Genomic DNA, 26,252 nt, shown 5'->3' with positions numbered 1-26,252 from the left:
TATTCAAACATGCATTAAATATTGAACAACATTAAAAATTATAATGAATATGAAATATGGTGCATATATTTAGCAAAATGCTCCTCTTTAGAGTTAATTTTTCTAGCTAACTAACGAGTTTATGGTCACATATGGTTTTATGGTTTTTCTGAGGTAAATGTGACATTACATGACGCTGTTTTACTGACGTCTTTCCACGGTTGAAACACTGATTCTATGATTCTATCACTGATTGAAACACCGATTCTATGTTACATGATATGGATTTCGATAAGTTGTACTCTATCTTTTAGTTTTAACACACTTTCAGATGCTCATTCATGTTTATTTCGCGCTGCAACTGGTATTATTAAGGCAGAAGAGGAGATCATGTGCGCTCCGCGCTGCTGCTTCTCTTGAGCTGAGCTGAGCCAGAGCGATCTCACGCCACAGCGCCAAAACGGTTTTTATGTTTTTGAATTTCGTAAGAAAATGGACGTAATTTGAAATCTGAGACTTTGTTTCATATCAATAATAACAAAGCACAAAGATTACTGCAATTTATTGGATGGGATGCCCGCTACAATGTTCCATTCAGACATCAACTGAAGACAGGATGACTAGCCTAATAGATTCTTGGGATTTAAGAATCGATATCGGTTCGATTAAAATCGAGAAATCGATATTTTTTACACAGCCCTAGTCTTTACTACCTTTCTAGGCCTTGAAATTGGTAGTTGCTTAAGCATTTTTGGGTGAACTAACCCAGTTTAAACTGTGTTCAGTCTGCCATCATTTGGAAATCAAACATTTCTCATCAAATTCTTCCAAGATCAAATGATCTTTTGATTGTATAGTTCTATACTCTTCTGTATGTCAACTATTGACTCATTTGTTGTTTTTTTTAGGAAGGAATTTTAGGATTCATTTTATCTGAGAACAATTTTATTCATAATATAACTATTCTGATCTATGAAAGAGCAATAAGACTTTCATCTGGACCCATTTTGACAACTCTGGCCATGAACCAACAGCAAAACAAGAAAACTGGGAATCTTGACTGCCGAATTTCTGCTTTGTTCTGGAGATCCTAAAACTAGTTATTCCACTTTAGGAGGCGAGAACAAAGTTTGCACACAAACACACACACCTCCATGCAAACGTACAGTGTGAAAACAGAAAATATTCTTCAAGATAAGAGTCTCAAGCCTGAAAGCACCTCACACATTCTAGGGACAGGATGTTTAAATGTGTTATAAGGAAGCATATGTGCAAAAACGAGAAGTCACATCGAGCAAAAGTCACCAACTCCATGCAAATGGGGGTCAAAATGCATCACACCTTGATCGGTACCTTGAACTTCTCAGATCTGAACTCCCCCAGACATCCGGTCTAATTGAGAGAACTGTGATACAAGGGGAAATGCTAAGTTACATTTGTAATGGTTTGGAAACCTTTGTGAACACTTTGGCAGTTTGTTTGAGTGCTCAGACATGTCAAAATCTTGGCTTAACCAACTACCACTGGCCAATGACAGACGGATGAAGTGTTTAGGAAACACTTAAACGCTCAAGCTTAAATGTTAATATAACATCCTTATGTTTTAGTATTATTAGTAGTGGTGGGGGAAAAAATCGATTCTGTTCAGTATTTGCTGAACGCAGTTATATCGATACAGTAGCGCAAAGTATTGCAATATTTAATTATAAAATAAATTATCTGTTTACTTTCGGGGTTTTCTCCATTGGTTTTCTCTGATAATTTACATTTGCGTATTACATCCACAAGGTGCTTTTTACGTCCTGTTCTCTAATAAGGTCCTGTGTCCTGAATGTTCAAGGACAAAGTTTTTGCACTTCAGTTAATGTGTAGAAGATAATGTTCACAGAATTAAATGTGACATTTGAAGTGAGTTGAGCAGTCTTATTTTCCTCATTTTTTGTAATGCCTTTGAATAATATGGGGAATATGAATCGCAATACTTGCTGTATCGCAATATGTTAAGAATCGCAATAATATTGAATCGTATGTAAAGTAGATATACTGTGTTAAATTGCATTTGACTGAATATTAAACACTCCAGGGTAAAAAGATGCCATATTTCTCACTCTTTCTGCTGGTTCTGCAGACAAAGATCATGAACCAGCAGGGAAAATACAATTATGGTAACTATAAAGACTAAGACCTGCCTAACATATATCAATAGGCTATGTGTTATTAGTGGGGTTTGAAAATAACCAACCATTATGAGTTTTCTCAAGAAACATCATGAGATTACAGAAGACACTTGTACAGTCATTTGTTCAGAAAGTTTCTCAAAACTCACTCGAAAACAGAGATTTACAACGTTTAAGTAACTTTCTCAATTCATCAGAAATGATGCTAAAAAAGAAAGCATATGATTGTGCAGTTAACATTTTAAGAACTATACACTTCACTTCCTGAAAGTGCATCTCACTATAATGTCAGCAAATGCAATGATCTGAAGCAACACAAGAAACTTACATTGCTATCTTAGTTTACACCTGGTGTTTCGACTAATCAAACCAAAAGATATTGTATAATCGACAAATTAGTCAACCTGCGTGTTGAAACCAGAAATACATGACATGTGCAACTGGAAACTGGATGTTTTGTAATGTGTACATTGTGTGAGTGGCAGATATAAATTTCATTGTGAGCATGACAACAAGGAAATGTGTTTTATAGTATCAGGTACGACCTATAAAGGGAGGGTCAGAAGGCAAAAGATGATATCATATCACAATACTAAACCGAACCAGGAAAAAATGCACTTTGATGAAGATAACCACATGAAGATCTGTTCCTCAAACCAAACCGAAACCTCAAATTACAGACAGACGGTCAGAATATATTACAGTCGCACCCTTATGAAACTGCGTGAGTATTTATGTACAAAGGACATATCAAAGAGCTTGTTCCTATAAAAAGTAGTCGCTAGCCTAAAATAACCTAATTTGCTACTATAAGGTGGCATTTGATCAGATAAAACAGCCCAAGTGTCAAGGCCGATATATCGGCTGATATTTGGCACTTTAAGTTTTTAAGCCGATAAGTTTTTTGCTTGGCTGATGTGTCAGAAGCTTTTAATTTGACAGCATGTGGGACTATTATTTTGAAACCTTCTGAGCATTCATTCTCCATATAACTTATAATAAATTATTAGACGGAGCTGTTAAACAAAGTCAACAGTATACGAAAAACTTTTATAGCGTTTGCTTTTCGATTATTAGTGATAGAAAAGCAAAGGCTATAATACTTTCTCATCTCGTCAGCATTCAAATATGCATTTATATCATTTAAATTAAACCGTGTGAAATCATATTTATATCGGCCACCCTGCTGTCTAAGCCACCAAAAAAATAAAAATAAAAATAATGGTAAACCACAAGCTAAATCATAATTGTCAACTTTTAGGAGCACTCTAGCATGCACATGAACTGAAAGCCGCAAATCTCTGATTTCATGGACTCTTTAAGCCATTCCCAAAAACACATTATAGCAAACAAATTAAACACACCCCATATACCCACCATTTGAATATGTCAGAAACCACATGTGTCTTTAAAACACATACACACCAAGCAGGGTGGGGCGCAGTTTCAACTTCCTCTCTGTAAATCAAACACCCGACCACCTGAACGCAGCGGGAAATCTCAACACGCATCACGTCTCGTTGATGTATCTGTGCAAACCTGGTGGCTTTATCCAAATGAACGCTGGCAGATGCACCTGAGAGGACTTACCTGCAGGATCTGCTGCTCTAGCTGAGAGTTGGCCTTGCACAGCTCCATGATGTGTCTCAGCAGCAGTTTGGTGCTCTCGGTTTTACCCGCGCCGCTCTCACCACTGCGGGACAAACAGATACACGTGTTAGACTGTAGTATAAAAGTGGTACAAAGGCTAGTGCCATTGGACAGTCTTACAAAAGGGTAACTCAAGTACATCTGGATACAAGAGCAAACAAAAACATAGACAAAATGAAAAGATTTTGACCTTATTGAATCATGTTATTTAAGAATTTCAAATTCTCATTACTGCAACACATACTGATGTTTTGGTTTGCTTACAAATTCTTATTTTAAAGGTTCTCTAAGCGATCCTGGGTGACGTCACTTCTTGTTGACGTTCGAACTATTGTCAAACAAAACGGAGGCTAGCTAGACCCTCCCTCCTCCTCATCCGCACACTAAGGGCCCTTACATAGTCAACGCATCGGTACGCATACGCGTGCGCAAGGCTACACATCGCTACGCTTCGGCCGCCATTATGCGTCGATGCGTAGCCAAATGTGTCATCCTAGTTTTTGATACGCGACGCGCCGATGCTATGCGTTGTCGGTGGGGGCGACATTGGAAGTAATGTACATAAAAAGGTATATTATTATGTTTACAGAAGAAGAAGATTTGAATACAATGGCGGGCGAAGAGGAAAAGTTATGTGAGCTTGTTTTGTTGCCACCGATGTAAAATCAGCAATATGCACTCCTCTTCAGTTGCTATTTTGATCTGAATATCACGTGACCCGACTCTAGACTCCACTACCCGCTGTTGTGCGATCGGTGTATTGCATTTCACGCATCGCCGGTAACGCTTGCGTCTGCTTGTGTACTATGAAAAGGAGCGTGTAGCTCGCGTCACTCGCGTTGCTTGCTCGCGTTGACTATGTAACGGCCCTAACCCCCCAAACCACACCCCCAAACCCTTCTTGTCGGTCATTGGCTGGAACAGTTTATTATGTTTCAGGGAGCGGGTCGCTGCAGTTTGCTTTTGTTGCTGTTTGTGGAGACTGGGCTGTCTACAGAGATCGCGTTTCTTTACAGTGTGTTCAGGGGACAGGCAGCCAGCGGATAGTGAGGAGATGTTTGCTGTATGTGACAAAAAATGTTTTGGCCTACAAAACGCGTGACATCGCTTAGAGCACCTTTAAATTAAAACTGCAGTCCGCAGTTTTTCCTCTTTGTCGCCATCTCTGTTCGAAATCTGCAATTGCAGTTATTCGCGAAGTTTATCAACTTTACGTGAGTTGTAGTTCGACACCCTCGACACGGCACAGCGCGGATGAACACAATGTTTGAGGAGACTGTGAGGCTGTCAGTCACCGTGCCGGTGTGGATACTGGCATTCAGAATCACAGATTATTCTTTTTGGAAGTATGACCAACATAAGAATTTTCACCGGAAAATGTCATCTGAACAAGTAAGAAACATCCACTTTTGTTCTGGTTCTGACATTACAGTAAATCGCGCTGAACGCTGATTAAATCTAAAAATCACTTATCACCCAAAACCGTGCAAATTATACTTTGTTCTCAAATTGTTAATGTTAACAACGTCAGCATTGCGTGACTACATGTAATGTCCTTCCGATATTTATCATTGTTTTCGCATGGGCCGGTTGCTTTTTCTGTAGCCACTCCGAAGTCTGAACGAAGACTTTTGCATTTTACAGCGGGTGAGTCTCTAGTTGTCACTGGTGATTGTCGTTTGAACCTTTCTGGATCCGCCATCAAATTGATAAGTTTAATTATATAAAGTGCTGTGAGAAAAGGCTATAAATCTCCACCTCCAACATCCTCACACGCCATATAGGCTAGCCTACTAGCCTCTTCTTTATGTGTACAGATGTGACGTAATGACGCAAAGACATGCTCGAATTTCGAGTTTTGAATTGAGCTACGGCAAGCAGATAGTTTTGAACACTGGCTGGTTATGTATTTTCTCAAATATGTATTTTGGATCATTTTTAACCCAAAAAAAGCTACGGACTGCAGCTTTAAATAAATTCTATTCTAGAACTATTCTATTTATATTGTTTATATATATATATATATATATATACACACGTGTATGTGTGTGTGTGTGTGTGTGTGTGTGTAAACAAGACAGCACAGCAATAAAAGTATTTATATTATATATATATATATATATATATAAAACACATTAGAATTTAAATTATTTAGATTGTTAATTTTATATAGTGGTATATATATATATATATAAAAATGTGTGTGTGTGTGTGTGTGTGTATATATATATATATATATATATAAAATGAAACAGGCATTCTTCTACGGCTGTTTTTTATGTCTTGCCTTGTCATTGTATGCATAAGAGGCATTCTTTCCCTGTTGTCTGGGAGACTATCAGCCTCCCTCCACTGGTACTGGTCTCATTCATGGACGGCTGTATGGTTAGTTACTAGGGGTGACGACACCATTGGGCTCTATTAAGGGTTGTGGGTTTACGGTTTACGTAACCAGAGAAATTCTGTTACCAAGAGACCGTGAAAATAAACTTTTTGTTTTTAGCACTGCCCTGTTCCCAATCAATACACAGAATGCATCTGAGAAATCAACCATGAGGCTCCATTTCTGAGAAATACATTAAGCCGACTACTCTAATGGTAAAGCAGCACTGCAGAGTCTCGGAGGAAGCCTGTACGTAGAAAAAACCTTAAATATGATACCGGATACAGTAACGAGTAGAGCTATCATTCATACTATTGAGTTATGGAGGAATCAAGAAACTAATATCCACCTGAAACTTTCAAGGTGAGTATCATACGGGATGAAACTGAAACTAGACAAGGAAAGTTCGACAAGACAAACTTAGAATGATGATTAGGCAAAGTCTGAAGGTTGTAAAGTTTAAAGGTTATACAGGATAGATTTGTTTGACTAATGGAGTTTGATTAACTCCCAAATCTGAATAAGTGTTAAAGTTACTCAAGTCAGAACAGCCTGAAGGGTGTGCCTGAAAACAATAACAGCATGTCTATACATTTCTGCTTGTGTTTACAAATGAAACCGACACAAGGAGCCTTATTTGATATGCCAAAAATGTATTTTCTTGTCTCTGCATGTCTCGTGGGAAAACAAGCATGACTGAGCAAGGAATTTCATACTGTACTGACACGTGTCACCATACGACCATATAGAATTACTGAAACCTTTCCTGGAGAAAGCATTGGTTTTGGTGAATTCATTTGATTGCAACACAAACCTGATCACGATACACTGGTTCTTGGGTCCCGTGGCCAGACGTCCCAACATGGACTGATATGCTCGATCTGCCACAGCAAATATATGAGGGGGCAAAGACTTCTTCTCATGGCACTTATACCGCTCAGACACCTGCAAATGGATTTGAGTCAAAATATCAGTTCAAATATTCATTTAAACATGTTTTCTACAGTTTTCATCTATATAAGCCAAAGAAACACATTCTTACCTCTTTTTCATAGATTGAAAGATATTTAAATGGGTTAATAGCCACCAAGATGTCTCCTATATAGGTCTGTAAATACATAAAAATACTTATTAATTCAGTTAATCAGTTAACGTTAGATGTCTCAATGATCATAAGTTAAATGAGGTTCAGGCAGCAGCATTTACATACAGCGGGTGAACAACAACTGTCCCAGAGAACAAGAGCTCATTGTTTTATAATCTCTAGATAATAAACCTTGAACACAGCTGGTTTACCTCACACTTTACACTGATTTGTGGTATTTTTTTAGGTCTTTTTACCCTTCTTAAGTTGAGTATTTTACTCACATAGATTAGGTTCTGTGTAAAACGTCCAGTCAAAACCTCCAGCAAACTTTTCTCGTCCAGCTCTGACAGATTCGCCAGATCTTCAGGCAAGTTTACCTCCATCTTTCGTCTCTAATACTGTACGTTAATATTCCAACTGTCAAATGTTACTGTCTCGAAAAGAAAAGCTCGTGTTTATATCCACGGTCGGTCGCTCACTTCAGCAGGGGCTGATTCAGTTGATTCTGTGTGCGCGCACGCGCGCGACTCTCTATATCACTCTCTAAACGCTGCTTGAGTCTCTCTCTCTCTCCCTCCCTCTCTCTCTCTCTCTCTACATGCTGTTTGAGTCTCTCTCTCTCTCCCCCCGCCCTCATCTATTTACACTATCATTAACCCTTTCCTCACAGTATCATGGATGGATCCAGTCCATTTTTACAGACTGTGATGACGCGTTTTAACGGTCGTCATCATCAGCATCGTAAATCCTGCAATTTTTTTTATATTTTCATTTTTTTAACGATGTATACATTTATTTAGTCAATAAAATGTTTGTTCAAAGTTATCTGGTTTTAATAATGCTCTCAAGATTAACACAAAAAAAATATTTAAACATCATTCATAGTTTTTTTTATGAAAAAATCTAACATCTAACATTTTTTAAACATTACGACTTGTTTCAGAATGTTCAAAGAACTTTCAAAACTATCCCATAATGTTTGAAAAATGATATGGTGTTTCCCAAAAATGAAAATTCTGTCATCATTACTCACCCTCATTTGGAAGCTTGTTTCCGCCATGGAGTAAAAAATAAAAGTTAATTGTGACTTTTTTATCTCACAATTCTGACTTTTTTTTTCTCGCAATGCGATAAATGTCGCAATTGTGAGTTATGAAGTCAGTCTTTTTTTACCTCAGAATTAGACTTTATAACTCGCACGCGACCAAGCCTACCCCTACCCCTGATTATGAGAAAATAAGTCAAAATTGCGAGAAAAAAAGAGTCGGAATTGCAAAAAAAGGAAGAATTGCGAGTTTATGTCTTGCAATTCTGACTTTTTTTCTCGCAATTCCTACTTTTTTTTTTCAGAATTGCGTGATATAAAGTCGCAATTGTGAGAAAAAAAAGTCATAATTGCGAGAAAAAAGTCAGAATTGCGAGTTTAGATCTTTATTTCCCGCAATTGCGACTTTATATCACGCAATTCTGACTTTATAATTTGCAACTGCAACTTTATATCCTGCAATCTGAAAAAAAAGGAATTGCGAGAAAAAAGTCAGAATTGCGAGATAAAAAGTTGCAATTATCTTTTACTTTTTTTTTATTCGATAGCGGAAATAAGCTTCCATGTCACCAAGTTGTTTCAAACCTGTATGAATTTTTCTATTCTGCTGAACACAAAAGAAGATATTTTGAAGAATGTAGATCATTTTAGCATGGTTTTGTACAGCACAGTGGTCAACTAAAAACTTAAGAAATGAAAAATGTAAAAATAAAAGCTAATTCAATATTAATAAATGCTGAATATAGGTAGCTAATGCTAAAATAACACTGTTGTAGTTCAATTCAAACCATTAAGAAGGAGAAAACATTGTTTTGGTTGATAATCAGGTGGATATTCAGATTAATGGGAATCAATGATTTATTCAGTGCGAGATTTCTAACTTTGCTATTTGATCCACACGTCATTATCTGGTGGATATTATGGGTCGGTTACACACATTTCAGTTATGCAATATGATTTATGATTGATTCTTATAACTTTACAGTATCTGTCCGCAGTGTGTTTTATGGAAACAGGTCATCATGGGTTGGATAATGTATCATGGTCAGGTAATTGACACTTCTGGAATAAATTAGACAGTTTCTCTCAAAATGTTGTGAATAAATTGGCCTTCACATGTGACCAAAATAAATGAACAGGCCTAAATTACACTTGAATTAACGCAATCTCTTTATCATGGTATTTGCACTGTCATTTAATTTACTATAAAAATAACGTTTTGTATACTGTTACTGTGTATTTTCTTATATATACTGTATTTTTCCACTGATTCACCATCTTAAACATGCACCACTTTAAAATAAATGATATAATACACACCAAATATATATATATATATACTGTGTCACCATTTATATATATATATATATACTAAAGCTATTTAGACGCTTGTATTTGCACAATAATGTTTCAAACTAAAATACAGGGGGAAATACAGTAACTTTTTTTGGTCTTGATTTATTGTATTAAATCAATTTCTCATTAAAAAACATTATAAGACACAGAAAGGCCATTTTTTTGTTACATCATACATCATCTTAAGTACAGTACATTTGATCAGGTACATTTGTGAAACTCAAACATCAGATATCTGCTGTCATATGAAACAAAACAGGTGGATTGCTTTTATATGTAACGGCTGAACTCTTCTAGTCAAAAAAAAAAAGTTATCATGGACACTATATATGTATCAGTTAAGCCCAAATGTTCTGTTACTTCTCCAACATGACTAGTATAAAGGGTATAAAAGCACTAACAACATATTTACAGATACATGTTGTGAACAAAGATCTATTTCATTTCAATATCAGATGTCGGCACTGGCTTCCTTTCTGCTTTCTTGCTTTTCCTATGAATGAAAAGAAACATTTCAGAGACACTCTCAATCATGGTAAAATGACTTTAAATTACTTATTGCAGTTAACACCTCCATCACTTCATACTTACTTATGGAGCACAAACATCACAATAGCAGAAATAAGAGCACCAACAAACACAATCCCACCCAAAACACCCACGATCAGCCCTGAGAGAGGAAAAATACACAATGCAAATGTGTTTATGGACATTTTTCAATAAAGGTTCATTGATGAAATGTAAACATATTAATAATGAAACGTGCAGTTAAAACATCAAGCCCTTTTATGCCAAACCACTTATATGAGTAGTGAGTGTACCTGCACTAACACCCTTCTCATCAGGGTTTGGCAGATCTGCAGCTCCCAACAGCCGTCCGGATCTCGCTGGAAAACACATTCACACAGTCAGTGAGATCAGACAGTCAGAACAGACTGACCTCTGGTGGACAACAGAACAACACACACACAGTCAGTGAGATCAGACAGTCGGAACAGACTGACCTCTGGTGGACAACAGAACAACACACACACAGTCAGTGAGATCAGACAGTCAGAACAGACTGACCTCTGGTGGACAACAGAACAACACACACACAGTCAGTGAGATCAGACAGTCGGAACAGACTGACCTCTGGTGGACAACAGAACAACACACACTGAATCGCTGAACACCGAATACATGTGTAGGCCTAGCGTCTGTTTTCAAAGAAGACTCTTATGTTCACCAAAGCTGCATTTATGTGACCAAATACAGTAATTTAAAAAAAAATATATTATAAAGAACTATTTTCTATGTGAATATATTGTAAACTGTAATTTATTCCTGTGATCAAAGCTGAATTTTCAGCATCATTACTCCAGTCTTCAGTGTCACATGATCCTTCAGAAATCACTCTAATATGATGATTTGATGCTCAAGAAACATATTTTTTTTAAAAATTTTGAAAACATATTTTTTGTGTGGAAACTTTGATAATTTTTTTTCTGGATTCTTTGATGAATAGAAAGTTCAAAAGAACAGCATTTATTTAGTAAAATTATAAATGTATTTACTGTCACTTTTGATCGACTGAATGCGTCGTTGCTGAAATCTGATCACTATTTTCACATTTAGACTTCCCAGTTTACTTCAGGTAATCTTGCATCAGTTGATGTGAAAGAACTTCCCTCACAAAGGGAACTTTAACAGAACAGTATCTTATCTTCTCTCTATAGGCTTATATACACTGCTGTTCAAACAGTTTGGGATCGGTAAGATTTTTTAAATGTTTTTAAAAGTACTTATGCTCTTCTTATAGAACCTCTTATGCTCACAGAGGCTGCATTTATTTGATTAAAAAACAATAATAAAAATACTGTGAAAAATATTGTTACAATTTAAAATAACTGCTTTCAACATTGATATTAATAAATGTTTCTTGAGCATCAAATCATCATATTAGAGTGATTTCTGAAGGATCATGTGACACTGAAGACTGGAGTAATGATGCTGAAAATTCAGCTTTGATCACAGGAATAAATTACAGTTTACAATATATTCACGTTTTTTCTTGGTTATGCGAACATTAAGGAAAATTCCATTTTATCATTTTGCAAACATTATTGGATACTTTTGAATGTACTTTGAATGTACTTCTGAAAAAAGTAGTAGGCTTACATAAAAAAAAAAAATCAGAGTAAAAAATCAACTTAAAACGTTTAAAAAAACGCATTGTATACGTATATATGTATAAAACATATTTAACGACGTATAACCAATGCGTTTTGTGCTAACGTTTTGAGAACATTATTAAAGACCAGATAACTTGAAGAAACATTTTATTAACATTACTGGAATAATGTTTGTTCATAACTTTAAGAGAACATTGACAGAACATTCCCTGTAACTTGGGTAACATATAAAGGCCCAGTGAAGTGCCTTATTCAATGTGTTGACATAATTAGTTTTGCATATCGAACAGCTCCTCCCCTTTTTTTAAATAGAGTTTATATCTAGAGCCATTGAGTTTCGTAAAGCAGCAGTTTCCTCCTAATCTCTAACCTTATCTAACCGTAACCTACTAAACTCCTCCATATCCAACTCATCTGAGCTGAGAGGAAATCTCTTCAATTTAGTGTAATTTCAACAACATTTTGGGATTCCATGCTGATTAAAAACCGGTGAAAAGAGACTTGAACTAACCGAGACACAGCTTCTGGCAATCCTCTCGGGAATCAAACCGGTTTGCGTTTCCTTGGCATCCTTTATATAAGAACACACGGCAGTCCTTCTGTTCACTGTCATAATAATGCTTTGGGATGATGGCGAAACAGGTGCCTTCGTCTTTTGGCAGAGAACAGGCCATTTCTGACAAACATGAGGGAAAGAAGAAAACATTGATTCACTCATGTAAAATTAACAAATACGGTATTTACTTGGTGATTGTTTTACCGTCCGTCGGGTAGATCTGGTTGCCTTTTGGAGAACATGTTATCATGCAGTCTTTATCACTTTCGAAGCGGTTGCTGTTCCCGCCTTGTCCTTTGTAGAAGAAAGGCACACAGAACTGTAACTTGGAATCATAGGAATATCTCAAGAACTTTTCCGTTCCCTTTCCTTCATCTCTGACGTCTGTGCACTTTGGGGCTGAGAAAAACAGAAATAATTCATTAATATCTCATCAAAAGGTGTACCTGAAACGTCATACATGACATTTTTAATAGGCTACATGTTTGATCTAGAGGCCTTTGCTTAAATGCGTGAATTATTTTTTTAATGATAATTTAAATACTTAAAAAACAAGGATGCAAACAACTCAACCGGAGCTGTTTTCAGTATGGCATAAATGTGTCCATATTGTGAGTGGTTTTAAAAGCCTAAACCTGTTTACACTTTTATTATCCTTAGACATACATTAACATATGGCAAAATGTGTGGCTTTGATAATGTGTTTATGGTTAGGGTAGTTATTTTGCCTATTAAAATAGGCCTATTTTGAGAAAAAAAATTTTTTTTTTGCAAATTGATCAAAGGCATATTACTTACAATAAATTCTAGTTCATGTCTATTAGAATTTTCATCTGTATTAGAATTATTAACACTATACAATACTTTTAATACAGAATACACTGTAAAAATGATTTTTCGAAGTTGTACAAAAATATGATTGAAGTACGCTTCACAAAAAAAAAAAAAAAAAAAATACATTTAATCGTTCTACTTCAAAATTTCACGTTTAATTCAATCTTACTTGTCATTTCTTTAATTATTTGTCAAATTTAACAGCGATATCTGAGTGAAAATTGTTTTATTGTACATCCTACACCCTTTTCCCCAGTGTAGACACTTCCTGTAAAGCAAGCCTTGTGTATAACTCCAGTAAGACAAAAACTCACCCTCTGTAAAAGCAGAGACGCCACCAAATCCCAGAACCACCACCAGAACATACAGTGTAGATCTTCTCATCGTGCTATTTTTCAGATTTGACTCTAATTCGTCTAGTTAACCGCCAGCAGTTGTTCGATCTGCACCGACTAGCTCAGCTCACGTCCTTTAGACCCTCTTATCAGCTCAGTTTTTATGATCAGGGTGTGTTTCTGTCACATTGAGGCCAGTTTCAGTCATAAAACATGACACTGACTCCTCTTATGGTCTCATAAAGTACTGTTTCGTTCAAATGAAATGATCAACTCTCTCCAAACCTGTTCATGATTGCACATAAAACTGAGAAATTACTTATTTAGGCCTAGGCCTTTAGGTAAAATCTGTGGTACATATATATATTTATATATATTATATATATATATATATATATACAGTATATGTGCTGTCAATTAAATTAATCGCATCTAACATAAAAGTATGTGTGTATATATACATATATATATGCTTGTGTATGTATTTAATGTAAGTGTGTAATCTGTGTATGTAATATAGATATACACACATATTTATAAACTTTTATGTTAGATGTGATAATCGCGATTAATCGGTTTGATCGCACTAATAAATATAGTAGTATTAACTGTGATAAAATATTTAATATTTGTAATAAATTCTTTTATGACTCTCTCTGTCTATATATTTTTAAAATATATATTTAATTTAAACATTTACATTTTATAGAAATTAATGGCTAGAAAGGTCTCATTTGCCATTTGTTTCTCCTGCAAACCCAAGTTTATTCAATTAACAAGAGATACACATTTGTACTATAAATTAAACGAAAAATCCAATAAAAAACAACAACAGACTACTATACAGATACCTATACCTTTGGTAAAACAGATACATATTAAACCATTTTAATATTTTAAATATTACATAAAAATATTAACTTAAATATATAATGTTTTAGTGAGATTTCCAAACCTTTAAGCTTTTCATTTATTGATAAAGTAAGTGTGTGTATAGTTTGTGTGATATAGTTTCACTTAGGAAGGTTTCAGGTCAAACTATCATGGCGTTTGCCCATAAATGTCATTGACACAGCCAAACCCGTCCACAGGTCATGACTCATGATTTAATATTCGTAGTATTTATTAATAACATTTAGGCATACAAAAAACATGTGACTACAGAACACATTTAGAGAAGTGATTAAAGTGGCATGACACAGCAGTGAAATAATTAAATAAAAAATAACAATTACTTAAAAATACAATAACACTAAACAGATGCTTAAAGAAATGTAAGTGCATATTGGGTGGTCTCATTACATTAAACGCAGGTATTGTATTAGTTGATTATTATTCACTATATGAATTGTTTTATTCCCTGAAATAGCAGATTAGTCTCATCTTAATTCAAAGGCTTTGCTTAGTCAGGTATATGAGCAATCATAATCCCACAGCTCATTTCTCTGCACAGTATTCCTCCATTAGTCACGTAGGTGTTGACACACTGAAGTAATGGGTTTAGTGCGTGTTTTGCAACTGAAAGCAAAACAGAGACCGACGGTGAACTGAGAGCTGTGGAAAAAGCCTCTCGAAGGACCATCTGTGTGTTTTAATGAGACACAGAGGAATAGGAAGCATAGATGATCCATAACAATACAACCAGTAAACATCTGCTATTCTGCACGTAACAAACATCAGAGAGGATGCATAGATTCACAGCACTTATTTAGTAACCAAAATAGATTCATAAATAGATTCTTATAAAAGCAGCTGTATAAAAAATAAGTAGCAAAAGTATTTGAAATACACTACGAGTGAAACTATTTAATAATAGTCATTTAAACTTCAGGGTGACACTTTACAATAAGATTACATTAAATAATGCATTACCTAACGTTAACTAACAGTGAGACATCTTTGTTAACATAATTAGATAATAATAATACAACTGTTTATAGTTCATGTTAGCTCAGATCCATTAAATAATATTAATAACTTTTGATTTTAGTAATGGATTAGTAAATGGTGAAATTAAGACGAATTAGTGCTTTAGAAGTATTGTTCATTGTTAGTTCATGTTAACTAATTAACTGAACTATTAATGAAACCTTATTGTAAAGTGTTACCAACTTCGGCAAAGTAGCACGAAAGGAACTTTTAACTAGTCGTGTGGATTGTTGTCCTGAAAAAAATCTCCATATAAAAGTTCTGGCTCTTTTCTGCAGGTAAATGTTTCAGATAAAGCCCTCGGGAATTCAGTGTGATTCGGGAAACACCTCCGTGTGATTCCTAGGCTTTAAAGTTCTGGAAGATCTCGGCCACCTCGAGCCAGCTCCGGAAGCACGCCAGACCCTGGTCTCTGATCTGCTTTCGGCCTTTGTCTGTGATCACCTGACCGTTCTCCTTCACGATGACCAGCTTTGGTAAGGCTGTGATGTTGTATCTCTTCTTGAGTTCACTGGGAAAACAGCAGAAAACACGTCAGCATCACAAACACATGCAGACACTTCAGATCAACAGATAGTTGAGGTAAAAACATAACATGCAATTGTTTTAATCTGAAACAGCTTTAAATGTGATTTGTTTCAAATAAAAGGAACCATCATTTTGACCAAACAGAAATTTTCAGATTTTAAATGATTATTGCAATAGAGACAGACAGACGGATAGATATTGCCTTCACTAGTTTAAATATTCCTGTGGTGTGACAAATACATTTGGTGCATGTAAAATAATTACAGAACATTTCGTTTATTAGTCCGGATTCCCAAACCTTTTGGCCAACTAGTTCAGAGTAGTTCTGGATAAGGATTTTTTTTAAACAATTCTTCAGAGAAATGCAGAACATATATATTCTATAGAAATGCCAATATTTGTATTACTTTTCCAGCCTTGAAAATCTGAATAGTCAGATTTCCATGACCTGATTAGTGCAATAATGGCACACATGTAGTGAGACTACACAGACTGTCTATTTTAAACATAATCCTCCAAGTGTGTGTGTGCATTAAACCTCTTATCAGGAACAGACAGAGAGCTAGAATGTAAGGTTACTGTGGCACTTCACCACACAATAGACAACTCACTGTTTGCAATGGCAACTCACTGTTTATATGGATCCGTCCAGGACAGAGCCAGCCAGTCCCCGTGCATGTCATGATAATACTCCACCATGTCTTCAGTGGATTTATCAGAGGAGAGAAACACGATCTCGAACTGTGCAGGAGGCTCGGTCTCCTCCACCAGCTCCGTGTAGAAATCACACAACAGCGGAGTGAAGTCTCGGCAGGGTGGACACCATCCAGCGGAGAAATACAGGCCAACCACTTTATTCCTGAGAGCTTCCTCTGGATCCACCAGATCTCCCTCTTTATTCACGAGTGTTCTTCCTGAAAACACCTCGACCATCGCTGAGGATCTCAGCTGCGCGTCCAGGTAACCTGAGAGAAGTGCCTAAATTACAGTTAAAGTATTGCTATGTGTCGTAAAAAGTGTCTTAAGTAGGTTTAACATACGGGAAAGCAGCTCTGCTCAATGTTTACTGCGATCCCGCGCGAGTCCTTTGACAGCTTTGGATACAGGGACGCGTATTTACAAACCGCTTCCTACTATGGTGAGGTTGACTCATGAATATTAATAACGCAACGGGACGTTCGCCCGCTGATTCGCTGACAGCTGCGTTAGTAAGTAGACGCTGGTCAGGTGGCTTGGCTCATGAATATAAATTAGGTGGTTGCCAAGTAACGTCAACGCTATGTGATTAATATTAATGAGATAAGGGTTCGCCGGATCAAGGAGTGACGCCCTACTTAAAGGAGAACTCCGGCGCAAAATGAACCTTTGGTCTAATAAAACATTGGTACCTAGTCAACCGTTCTCTGAGATTTGTTTTCATGATAATCGAATGTAAAGAGTTTTATCTCTAAAAACTGTTTAGCGTATAACGCTAGTAATGGGGGCATCTATTAAGTAAAAATAAATCGCTAGTTTATACCACTAACAAGACTCAAAATAGCCCCACACTAACACAGTAACATAATGAGGGTCCCTACATGCAAAACGAAGCATTGAGAACTTTGTAAGTGTACAGACCGTTTAATAAGAAGATATTTTATGAAGACAGTCCACTTCGTGTATACAGACAGGAGCCATCTTTGGAAAACAGTCTCGACTAGTCAAACCACGAACGCCATTCATACAGTTCAGAAGTTCACCGAACTTCATACAGTTCAGCTCACTTAGCACGTCGTTCGTGGTTTAGTTATACGCTAAACAGTTTTTAGAGATAAAACTCTTTACATTCGATCATCATGAAAACAAATCTAAGAGAACGGTTGACTAGGTACCAATGTTTTATTAGACCAAAGGTTCATTTTGCGCCGGAGTTCTCCTTTAATTATGATGGACATTTGATTAAACCAATCAAGATTATGTGCACAGTTGTCAGCCGTACGTAGTAAGAAATCCTCAAAAAAAGGTCCCTTGGATGGATAGATAGATAGATAGAATGAGATAGATTGATATGATAGATAGAAAGACAGACAGACGAGATGACAGAGATATAGACAGAACCAGATGGATAGATATGGACAGACAGATAATTCATTGTAAAGTCGGATCAAGGAGGGACGACCTTATGATGGACAAAAAAATTCAAATTTTTTGTTTTAAATTTTCATTTCTAATTACTGAACAAATTTGACACTGACAGTCAACAGAAACTGAGGTGAACGTGTTGTTGAGCAGATGCCCGAATTATCAACGATAATCTCAGGTAAAAGGTCTCTCCACTCATTAAAATCAGAGTTTGTATTCTCTAATATACAATATTTTATGGGTAATTCAGAGGATTTACATTCACAGACAGATCTTGAGGCTCAAAACCTGTCTTTAACCACTAGGGGTGTAACAATATATCGCAATACAAAAATGCAACAATACGTATCGTAGTTAGTGACAATATGTATAGTGGACAGTTCCCCCAAAATAAAAATTACTGTGTGAGAAAAAAAATCAATTTTTTCAGAGTTTTAGTGTCAGTATTACATTAAACTACTATACATAATGTTGAATATAATGTATAACAATGCAATGGGGAAATATTTGTGGGTCAGCATAATGCCAAATATCTTGTTACCAGTAAAAAGTGGCCTACATTATTTTAAATATATCTAGTCAGTGACAGAGTGCAAGCATATTCGTCTAAAATAATTCTGTATTTTCAGCTTCAGAATCATGAATATTTTTATTCTGGTGTCTCTATTGTCCTTGGGTTTCAGCACCAAGTCCAAACCTATTCATTTAAACCCACAATGTAATATCAAAGTTAGCATTTTAATCAACAGTACATTTTTTGTTAACCTTTTATCATATGTCTTGGAGTTTCGCAATAATATCGTATCGTGAGTTCAGTATCGTGATATGTATCGAATCGTGACATGAGGGTACCCCTATTAACCACTAATATATTCTAGATTTTGAATTAAAAAAAATGTTCTGGCCAATGTTCAGACATATAGAAGCAGTTATTTGGATAAAGATTCAGACGCACGCATTCACATGAACTTTTTTAATCTTATAAGGATAGACTTACATAATAATTATAAAAATTACTTAATTCATTAAGTAACAGGTTTTAAAATGTGTTTATACTTAAATGAAAATAAAATGAACTATCTACAAGTTAAAAAAAAAGAGGAAAAAAAACAAACAGATTCAGTCCAATAGAAGCCATTTACCTATATGTGAAAGAACATGAAATTTGAACTATACATGTATCTGCAACAATCATCAAATTGCACTGCATTTTTGTCCATTCTTTTCTTTTTTTTATACAAAGTAATTAAAGAGCAACAGCATCTTAAAGGGACCATACGTTCGATTCTCTCCACGTAGTTTAAAGTGTGCATTTCCTCTAATTCTATATCTACAAGGTTGAATTAGATATGTGATATGCACACATTAGCTCGCTCTACATATAGATTCGTTTTTGATTTCGTCCCGATCGCATAAGGCCTGTTTCTTTGTTAAATATGGCACTCTTTATAGAAACAAATAAATTTGTCCTGTAGCAGAACGGTGGTACTGTGTCAAAAGGATATGATCCCTCAAATGCTGTTTAACACCGGTACCTTGCCTTCGATTGGCACGCCACACACAACACCAGTGCATTTGTTCTTATAGAGCATAGCAGAAAATAAAATACTTATTGTTTTTACTTAGAAATGGATTCAGAACCAGAACCGAAACGTCACAATTAGCAACACAATAAACAGAACCTTTCATTTAGGGAACGAATAGCCGAAATAAAAAGACAGGTACATGCATCACACTAACATACGAGAACAACTCTACTCATATCATGCAAAAAGAACGGTCTAGTTTTCATCGGGTTTTTTTTTCTCCGTTGTAAATTTCCCACGTCGACCTGACATCAAAACACAGTACATTACTACAGTAGGTACATGTAAAAGGCCAATCCCATGAGTATGTCTTTTCTGAGGGTCTCCGTTTGCATATTGACACGTCCGTTGTCCATTTGAATAAGACAACTCTAGCGAGTAGCGCGAGCTGCAGTGAGGACCCGTACGCCTCGAAATAGTGACCTAGCTCTCGTTTGAGAAGGAAAAGTAGAACAGTCCCAGGACAAAACTTTACCCCTGCGTTAAGGTCACTACATTTGTTGAGCGCCGCAGCTTTTTTGCCCAGCCGAGCGTGTCGCCTGCATTAAGGTTTCAAGGTCAAAACATGGAGAATCAAAACTATCTTTATGCACTTCTTTGCTGGGTGAATCTTATGAAAAGCATCAAGAAATGTCTAGGTCGCATTTCACCCGAAAATCATTTGATATATATACACACACATATTTATATAAATGTTTTTTGACATTTGCATTACAATTTTCATGACATTTATATATATATATATATATATATATATATATATATATATATATATAAAAATGAGTGCTGTCAAATCGATTAATCGCAGCTAACCTAAAGGTTTTTGTTTACATAATGTGTATATATATAAAATTATATTTATATATATATACACACACATTATGTAACCATAAACTTATGTTAGATGCGATTAATCAATTTGACAGCACATTTACATACATGTATATAATTTTTTAGCAATTGTATTTACATCTTCATGACAATTAACACATTTAAACTCAACCTCAAAATAATGATTTAAAGTATTCATACTTCATGGAAAGATTTAGATTTATGCTGATAAAGAAGGTTTATTACAGTATTAATGCATTACAGTAAAGGTTTTCTCACATTAGAGAATGAGAATTTCAATGCGTTTAAATGTCATGAAAATAAAAGCAAATTTTTTTTGCACATTACAATGTCTATTCATTTGTTTTCGGAGTGAAATATGACCTGTGCTTTTCTTGGTGTCACCCTTCTAGTGTTGCACATCAAATGCAGAACAGCGGATCTCTGCAACCCGTCCGCTCGAGGACGAGAGAAAAGCTTGATGTATCTGGAGCGGCCGAGTGTGAAGTGTTAAAACAGGAACGCTGTAACTGAAAGAAGAAACGCAGCAGCACAAAATGCTGAAATAATGCAGAACACATGTAGCTGAGAGGGCTTCTTCAAACATAGTAACATTCCTCGGAGGGGGCCTTCGAGTCAATTACAAGTCTAATGGGAACACACAAACCTCCAGACAAAACACACATGTAAAAAAACAAACAAAAAAAAGAATAAAAAAACGATACTGGAACCAGACAGTCAATATCGAGGCACAAACGTTTTAGGCTCGCAGAGAGATTAAAGAATTAAAAGAAAAATAACGCAAAAGTCACAGGGTGCATGGTTTGCAAAAAATTTCCTGAATACTTTCTTCATTATTGCAACAGCATTTTTCTAACTGGTATGGGATTAAATACTTTGTGCGATTAGTTTTTGTAACATCACTAAATACTTTGGGGCATTGGGTAACCGTACGATTATTAGCGCTGAAAAGACAAAATCGTGTGCTGAAACACAAACCCATTTATCTACACCGTAACAATGATAGTACCCAAGAGAAAATGTCCACACTATGCAATCTGATAGATGATAAGTGGGCTTTTTTTTTCTTCTTTTTTTTTTTTTACGTTTAATGAAGCCCAAAAGTGAAATAAACGTTCATATTAACGTTTCATTACGTCCCCCCCAAAGAAGTGGTAATTCACTGAAAACAAAACAAGTCTCTGATTTCCTCTAAATTTAGTGCTTGAGATAATAAAAGCTGCATTAGAATTTACTCGAGGTGATGATAAATGTTTATATGTTTACGTATATATATATATATAAAATAAAAAGTAGGAAACAAAATACATAAAAACAAGTCGTGGGGATTCATTTCACACAAATGACAGCAGAGCTCGTGTGCGCAATTCTGGCGAGGGTGAGTGCATGAGCTAGAAGACGACGGAGGGTTAAAACTGCGAAGATATCAAGGACAGCGGGATATCTTGTTTACAGACAAAACGGGAACATTTTCCCAGGGCACTTTCTACCGCCGACCTCCGGCCCTCCAACTCCTGGCACTTTTATGCACACTTTTTCTGCTCCACATCCTTCATGGGCCCCTGTGTTTCTCACGTCTGAAATGATAAACACCTCGTGCATTTTTTGTTGTGACTTTTCTCCCGGGATAGCTTGGATTTCGGAGCTGTAACAGTCCAACAGATGTACGCTTTAACGTCCGACGCAGCCCAGAACGATGTTACTCTAGCGGCCAGACCTCCGGGCTTTTCCCGGTGAACATGACGTCGCGTCTTCGTAATCACGAAGGAATGGGAAATGCTCGAGACGAACCTCTGAAATATGAAGCTACGTGTATGTCGGGGGATGTGATGTCCGTTCATCCTACAACAATAAGAGACACTTGACTAGTGGTAATCCACCATTCCATTTCCAGAAGATGTTACAAGAAATGTTTTGAAAGAACTTTTGGCAAAAACGTTTGTGTGAATCACATGGTTACGTGAAACTCCACCCCCTCTCCTCGTCCCGCGGGGCGTTTCGCTGCCTACGATGTTTTCACCAGGTCATAGACGTAAATGTGAAAGTCGTCATCAAACTTGATGAAGTAGACGGAGGGCTTGGCTTCCACCTGATGAATAACCATGCCAGTTCGTTTAGAGCCGTCCTCTTTGGCATATTCCACCTGCTTCCCCACGAGGCTGTCCACGACCTCTCCGGGCTCACGCTCCGCAGGGGGCGAGTCGTCTGCAACGCATGGGAAAAATCATAAATATAGATATAAATGACTCTTTAAAATGATAAAAACGGCTCAAATATGGTGCACCAATTAACTATTCAGCACACAAATCACTGAATATTATGAATAAACCGCAATTAGAATACATTTGTTTTCAATTGTAAGATTTTTTTTTAATCTATTGAAACGGAAAATACACACAAACACACATACACACACACACACACACAGGGCCTGACATTAACACCCGCCGACCACAGGTGTATTTCAGCAGTGGCGTGTAGCGCAGTCACTCCTACTAGCCACTTTGCCAGGTTGAATTTTATATATATTATTAGGCCTGTCACGATAACCAATTTTGCTGGACGATAAATTGTCCAAGAAATTATTGCGATAAACGATAATATTGTCGTTCCGAGACCATTTACATCTAAAATAATGATAATGGCATAATAATGCAGGTACACCTTTTCAAAGATCAATAAACTTTTATTTCTAAAGACTATTTAACACTGGAAATGGAAAACATTTTAAATATCCACAATAAATGAACAAAACAACCAAAAACAATAAAAGCAATGTCTCTGCTAACAAAAAATGCACTTGAATAAATACCAAAAACAATAAATAAAATGGATGTAAACAAAACCCGACCCTACCCTAAATGATTTGTTATTAAAGCATTAACACACAAACCAGTGTTAATTTAACATAAAAGCAAGCAGCTACTGCGTGCATGGTTCGGCACGAATGAATGTGCGCTCGCTTAATAATTCCTAAAAAGCTGACAGTTCATCGCGATCTCACACATCTCTGTTATTATCAATGAAGCTGACTGCACAATGAATCTTTCATAATATCCACACTTTGTTATAATTCGAGGATTTGCCAGCATACAGAATTCAGCACTGAACAAAAAGTCAGTTTTGAGCGGTGAGGGGAGTCTATCGTAAATGCTTCTGATTGGCCATTGCGTTCAAGAAGTCAACACATATGTCTGTGATTGGCTACATCGCTCATCGCTGCAAACATGTTATGAATAGAAACTCTGGCCTGTAAATCGTTTTGTTTTAGTTGTTCTTGTTGCTTTTCTGCATCAAATGAATAAAAATCTATTCGTTTTTATATGTTTTATTCATAGATATTTCTAGTTTGCGGGAGTCCCGCGAATCGTTTTATTCTCCCGCAGCCCGCACACACAGAGTGAGTGCATTACCGCCCGCGCCCGGCCATCAAATCTAGTGCCGCGCCGCACTCTATTGCGTTGGGAGTGCACGTCTCTAGATCAAGGGCCCGGCCCGAGGATAGTGTCGGGCCGGGTCGGGTCAAGTTCAGGCTCGGGCAGAGAATCTAAGCTCTAGTTCATGCTAAGGAACCGAGAGTTGTCATCCAGTCTCTTTGGTAGAGAGAGAGAGAGAGAGAGAGAGAGAGAGAGAGAGAGAGAGAGAGAGAGAGAGAGAGAGAGAGAGAGAGAGAGAGAGAGAGAGAGAGAGAGAGAGAGAGAGAGAAAGACACGAGGAAAACAAACAAGCATGCAAATGGAAATTATCGCGTCCGTAAAAATTATCGAGCTTATTTTTTTTATTGTGCGATTAATTGATTTATCGACTATCGCGACAGGCCTATATATTATTAACATTTTTAAATTGTAGTCTTTCAAAAAGGCATCTGAAACAATAAACTAAGTATAATGTAGTGTTGTCAAATGTAAATTGATACATATCAATACTGAAATGCCTGAACCGCTTTTAATACTCATTTTCCGCAGAATCAATACACTATACCAGCTGCTCTTTCTCTCTCTCTGACAGCGTGTGACACACAAACCCGTCTCTCTTCACTCACTCATTTTTTGTTGTTGTTGAAAATGGTTGGAGTTACAGGGCCTGAATTTCAGCGAAGGATTGGGCACAATTTAACAGCATTACACCCAAAGTGTGCTTACATAAAGCCACCTCTCAGTACTAAATTCCGTAGTATTTTTCGTAGCATATTGAGCTTAAAGCAGCACTATGTAGGAATTCCGTTTTTGTCAAACAGCGACCCCTAGAGTCGCTGTGGAGTACTTGTACTGTCGTGAATAGCACTCACGCAGAGATGGCTCGCACTCACGGCCGGATCCCCTCCCCCTGTACACCGGTACCTGTTCAGTAGGATGGACGCTGTAACGAGTGGAAATAAGGCGTGGCCCCTTTAAGAGCTGCGCGCGCCCAACACCACATTTATACGGCGCTGGGTTATTTCTGTTTGATGCTCATTTTATCAGAATTTGATCAGATCTGTTTTTTTGCCGTAAAGCAATTCGTTACCTCGCGAGACCTGATATCACACGATACTTCCTAACACTCAGGCTCGCCGGCCCAAAGTTGCAAGGGTGGTTTTGCGGCTCACAGGCACCAGGGGGGTGCGAGACGACCACCATTCAACACGAAATCAGTAATATAAACATTACAATGACTCCAAAGCTGTTCGGTTAAGGTAAAAAAGTTACTTAGTTCACCTTTAAACAGTCAAACACACACAAAATAATGTCAAAATGCCAGTCTTGGCAAGTATTCACATAAACACAGTCAGTTATGTTTTAACTGAATGTAACAGTTGAGAATAAAACGCATGTGTAACAGTATAATGGATCGGTGCGTCAGGTCTTAAAGGGACAGCAGCTGCCAAATTATGAGATAATATTAAAAATATCTATATGGCAGTTTTTTCCCATGGTATCAATGGCAGAATTGGGGCCAGTGAAAATGCTAAGTAGCTTTGAATAACCACTTGCCACAGTGGCTGAAAGGAAAAAATTGTTTTTTGTATGCATGTATATGCAAGCATTTTATCAGACATGAGCAACTCTTAAAATATCTATATTGCCATCATCCACTGAAAACCCCATATTGGCCCATCACTGCTATTAACAGTTCATTTAGAGATTTCAAATAGTCAAATTTAAAGACACTCAATTTCGATCATCACCAGCACTGAAAAACACTTACTAGAGTCTGGCATGATCCTCAGATCTCCGTCTTTATAGTCATCGAGCAGCTGATACATGTAGAGCACAGGTCTTTCTCATACGTGATGTAAAACCACGTGTTCATGATGGGCGCCCGGCCAGAACCATTCCCCTCCACTCGTTCTTAGTGCCGTCTCCGTCTCGAACATGTGCTCCACAGCTTTGCCGATCATGGTGTCGGCCAGGTGGGCGTCGCTGATGCGTGTCGAGGCTGAAAGATGTGCGAGAAAGCAAGACACACGATGAGTGGAAGGATCGGAAACATCATCCACGGCAGTAATCTGGGAACAATAATTCACTCAAAAAGCAAGGCTCGAGTTTATAACCGTGCTTGAAATAAGCCAATCCACATTCAAAAGTCATCCGATATCAGAGATTACTGAAGACATATTGAGTTTTAGTGCTCGTGTTTGGAGAGAATCCAGCATACATGTGGTATTGATCATAGCTGAA

General features: G+C 36.9%; 4 protein-coding genes across 4 annotated transcripts in view; all 4 read right to left on the bottom strand.

The window, feature by feature from the left end:
• The window catches only part of LOC130075888 (myosin-IIIb), a 53,128-nt gene extending 45,354 nt beyond the window's left edge, over positions 1-7,774 (bottom strand). Inside the window, exons 1-4 of the mRNA XM_056240701.1 lie at positions 7,558-7,774; positions 7,232-7,297; positions 7,004-7,134; positions 3,747-3,849 (exon numbers count right to left, since the gene is read on the bottom strand). Coding sequence (XP_056096676.1) covers positions 3,747-3,849; positions 7,004-7,134; positions 7,232-7,297; positions 7,558-7,659 — 402 coding nt within the window. The 5' untranslated portion in view covers positions 7,660-7,774. The remainder of the gene's footprint in view (positions 1-3,746; positions 3,850-7,003; positions 7,135-7,231; positions 7,298-7,557) is intronic.
• Positions 7,775-9,759: 1,985 nt separating this feature from the next.
• wu:fb59d01 (uncharacterized protein LOC322379 homolog) lies at positions 9,760-13,695 on the bottom strand. The gene is made up of 6 exons (XM_056240706.1): positions 13,556-13,695; positions 12,612-12,806; positions 12,363-12,527; positions 10,499-10,564; positions 10,269-10,347; positions 9,760-10,170 (listed from the first exon to the last, which is right to left on the bottom strand). The coding sequence occupies exons 1-6, from the start codon at positions 13,623-13,625 to the stop codon at positions 10,113-10,115; spliced, it is 633 nt and encodes a 210-aa protein (XP_056096681.1). The 5' UTR covers positions 13,626-13,695; the 3' UTR covers positions 9,760-10,112.
• Positions 13,696-15,760: 2,065 nt separating this feature from the next.
• On the bottom strand, positions 15,761-17,107 carry nxnl2 (nucleoredoxin like 2). Its single transcript, XM_056240700.1, has 2 exons — positions 16,665-17,107; positions 15,761-16,016 (listed from the first exon to the last, which is right to left on the bottom strand). The coding sequence occupies exons 1-2, from the start codon at positions 16,964-16,966 to the stop codon at positions 15,848-15,850; spliced, it is 471 nt and encodes a 156-aa protein (XP_056096675.1). The 5' UTR covers positions 16,967-17,107; the 3' UTR covers positions 15,761-15,847.
• A 5,206-nt stretch (positions 17,108-22,313) lies between these two features.
• LOC130075898 (spindlin-W-like) lies at positions 22,314-26,010 on the bottom strand (the record flags this gene model as incomplete). The annotated part of the gene is given in 5 exon segments (XM_056240715.1): positions 22,314-22,797; positions 25,780-25,851; positions 25,854-25,895; positions 25,898-25,933; positions 25,936-26,010. Coding segments are annotated over 5 exon segments (425 nt in total), but the record flags the coding sequence as incomplete, so codon positions are not given.
• Between the last annotated feature and the right edge of the window lie 242 nt (positions 26,011-26,252).

Source organism: Rhinichthys klamathensis, unplaced genomic scaffold (assembly GCF_029890125.1).
Source record: "Rhinichthys klamathensis goyatoka isolate OS25496 unplaced genomic scaffold, OSU_Roscu_1.1 h1tg000606l_1, whole genome shotgun sequence".
NCBI lineage: Eukaryota > Metazoa > Chordata > Actinopteri > Cypriniformes > Leuciscidae > Rhinichthys > Rhinichthys klamathensis.
The sequence above is the reverse complement of the archived record's forward strand: the minus strand, read 5'-3'. Positions and strand labels throughout refer to the sequence as shown.

Excerpts from the sequence above, each read along its gene's own strand:
- nxnl2 (XM_056240700.1), bottom strand. The coding sequence starts at position 16,966 with ATGGTCGAGGTGTTTTCAGGAAGAACACTCGTGAATAAAGAGGGAGAT. Across the intron at positions 16,017-16,664 it reads TGGACGGATCCATATAAACA|TGAACTCAAGAAGAGATACA; the intron begins GTGAGTTGCCAT and ends CTGTTTTCCCAG.
- wu:fb59d01 (XM_056240706.1), bottom strand. The coding sequence starts at position 13,625 with ATGAGAAGATCTACACTGTATGTTCTGGTGGTGGTTCTGGGATTTGGT. Across the intron at positions 12,807-13,555 it reads CGTCTCTGCTTTTACAGAGG|CCCCAAAGTGCACAGACGTC; the intron begins GTGAGTTTTTGT and ends TGTTTTTCTCAG. Across the intron at positions 10,565-12,362 it reads TTGCCAGAAGCTGTGTCTCG|CGAGATCCGGACGGCTGTTG; the intron begins GTTAGTTCAAGT and ends TGTGTTTTCCAG.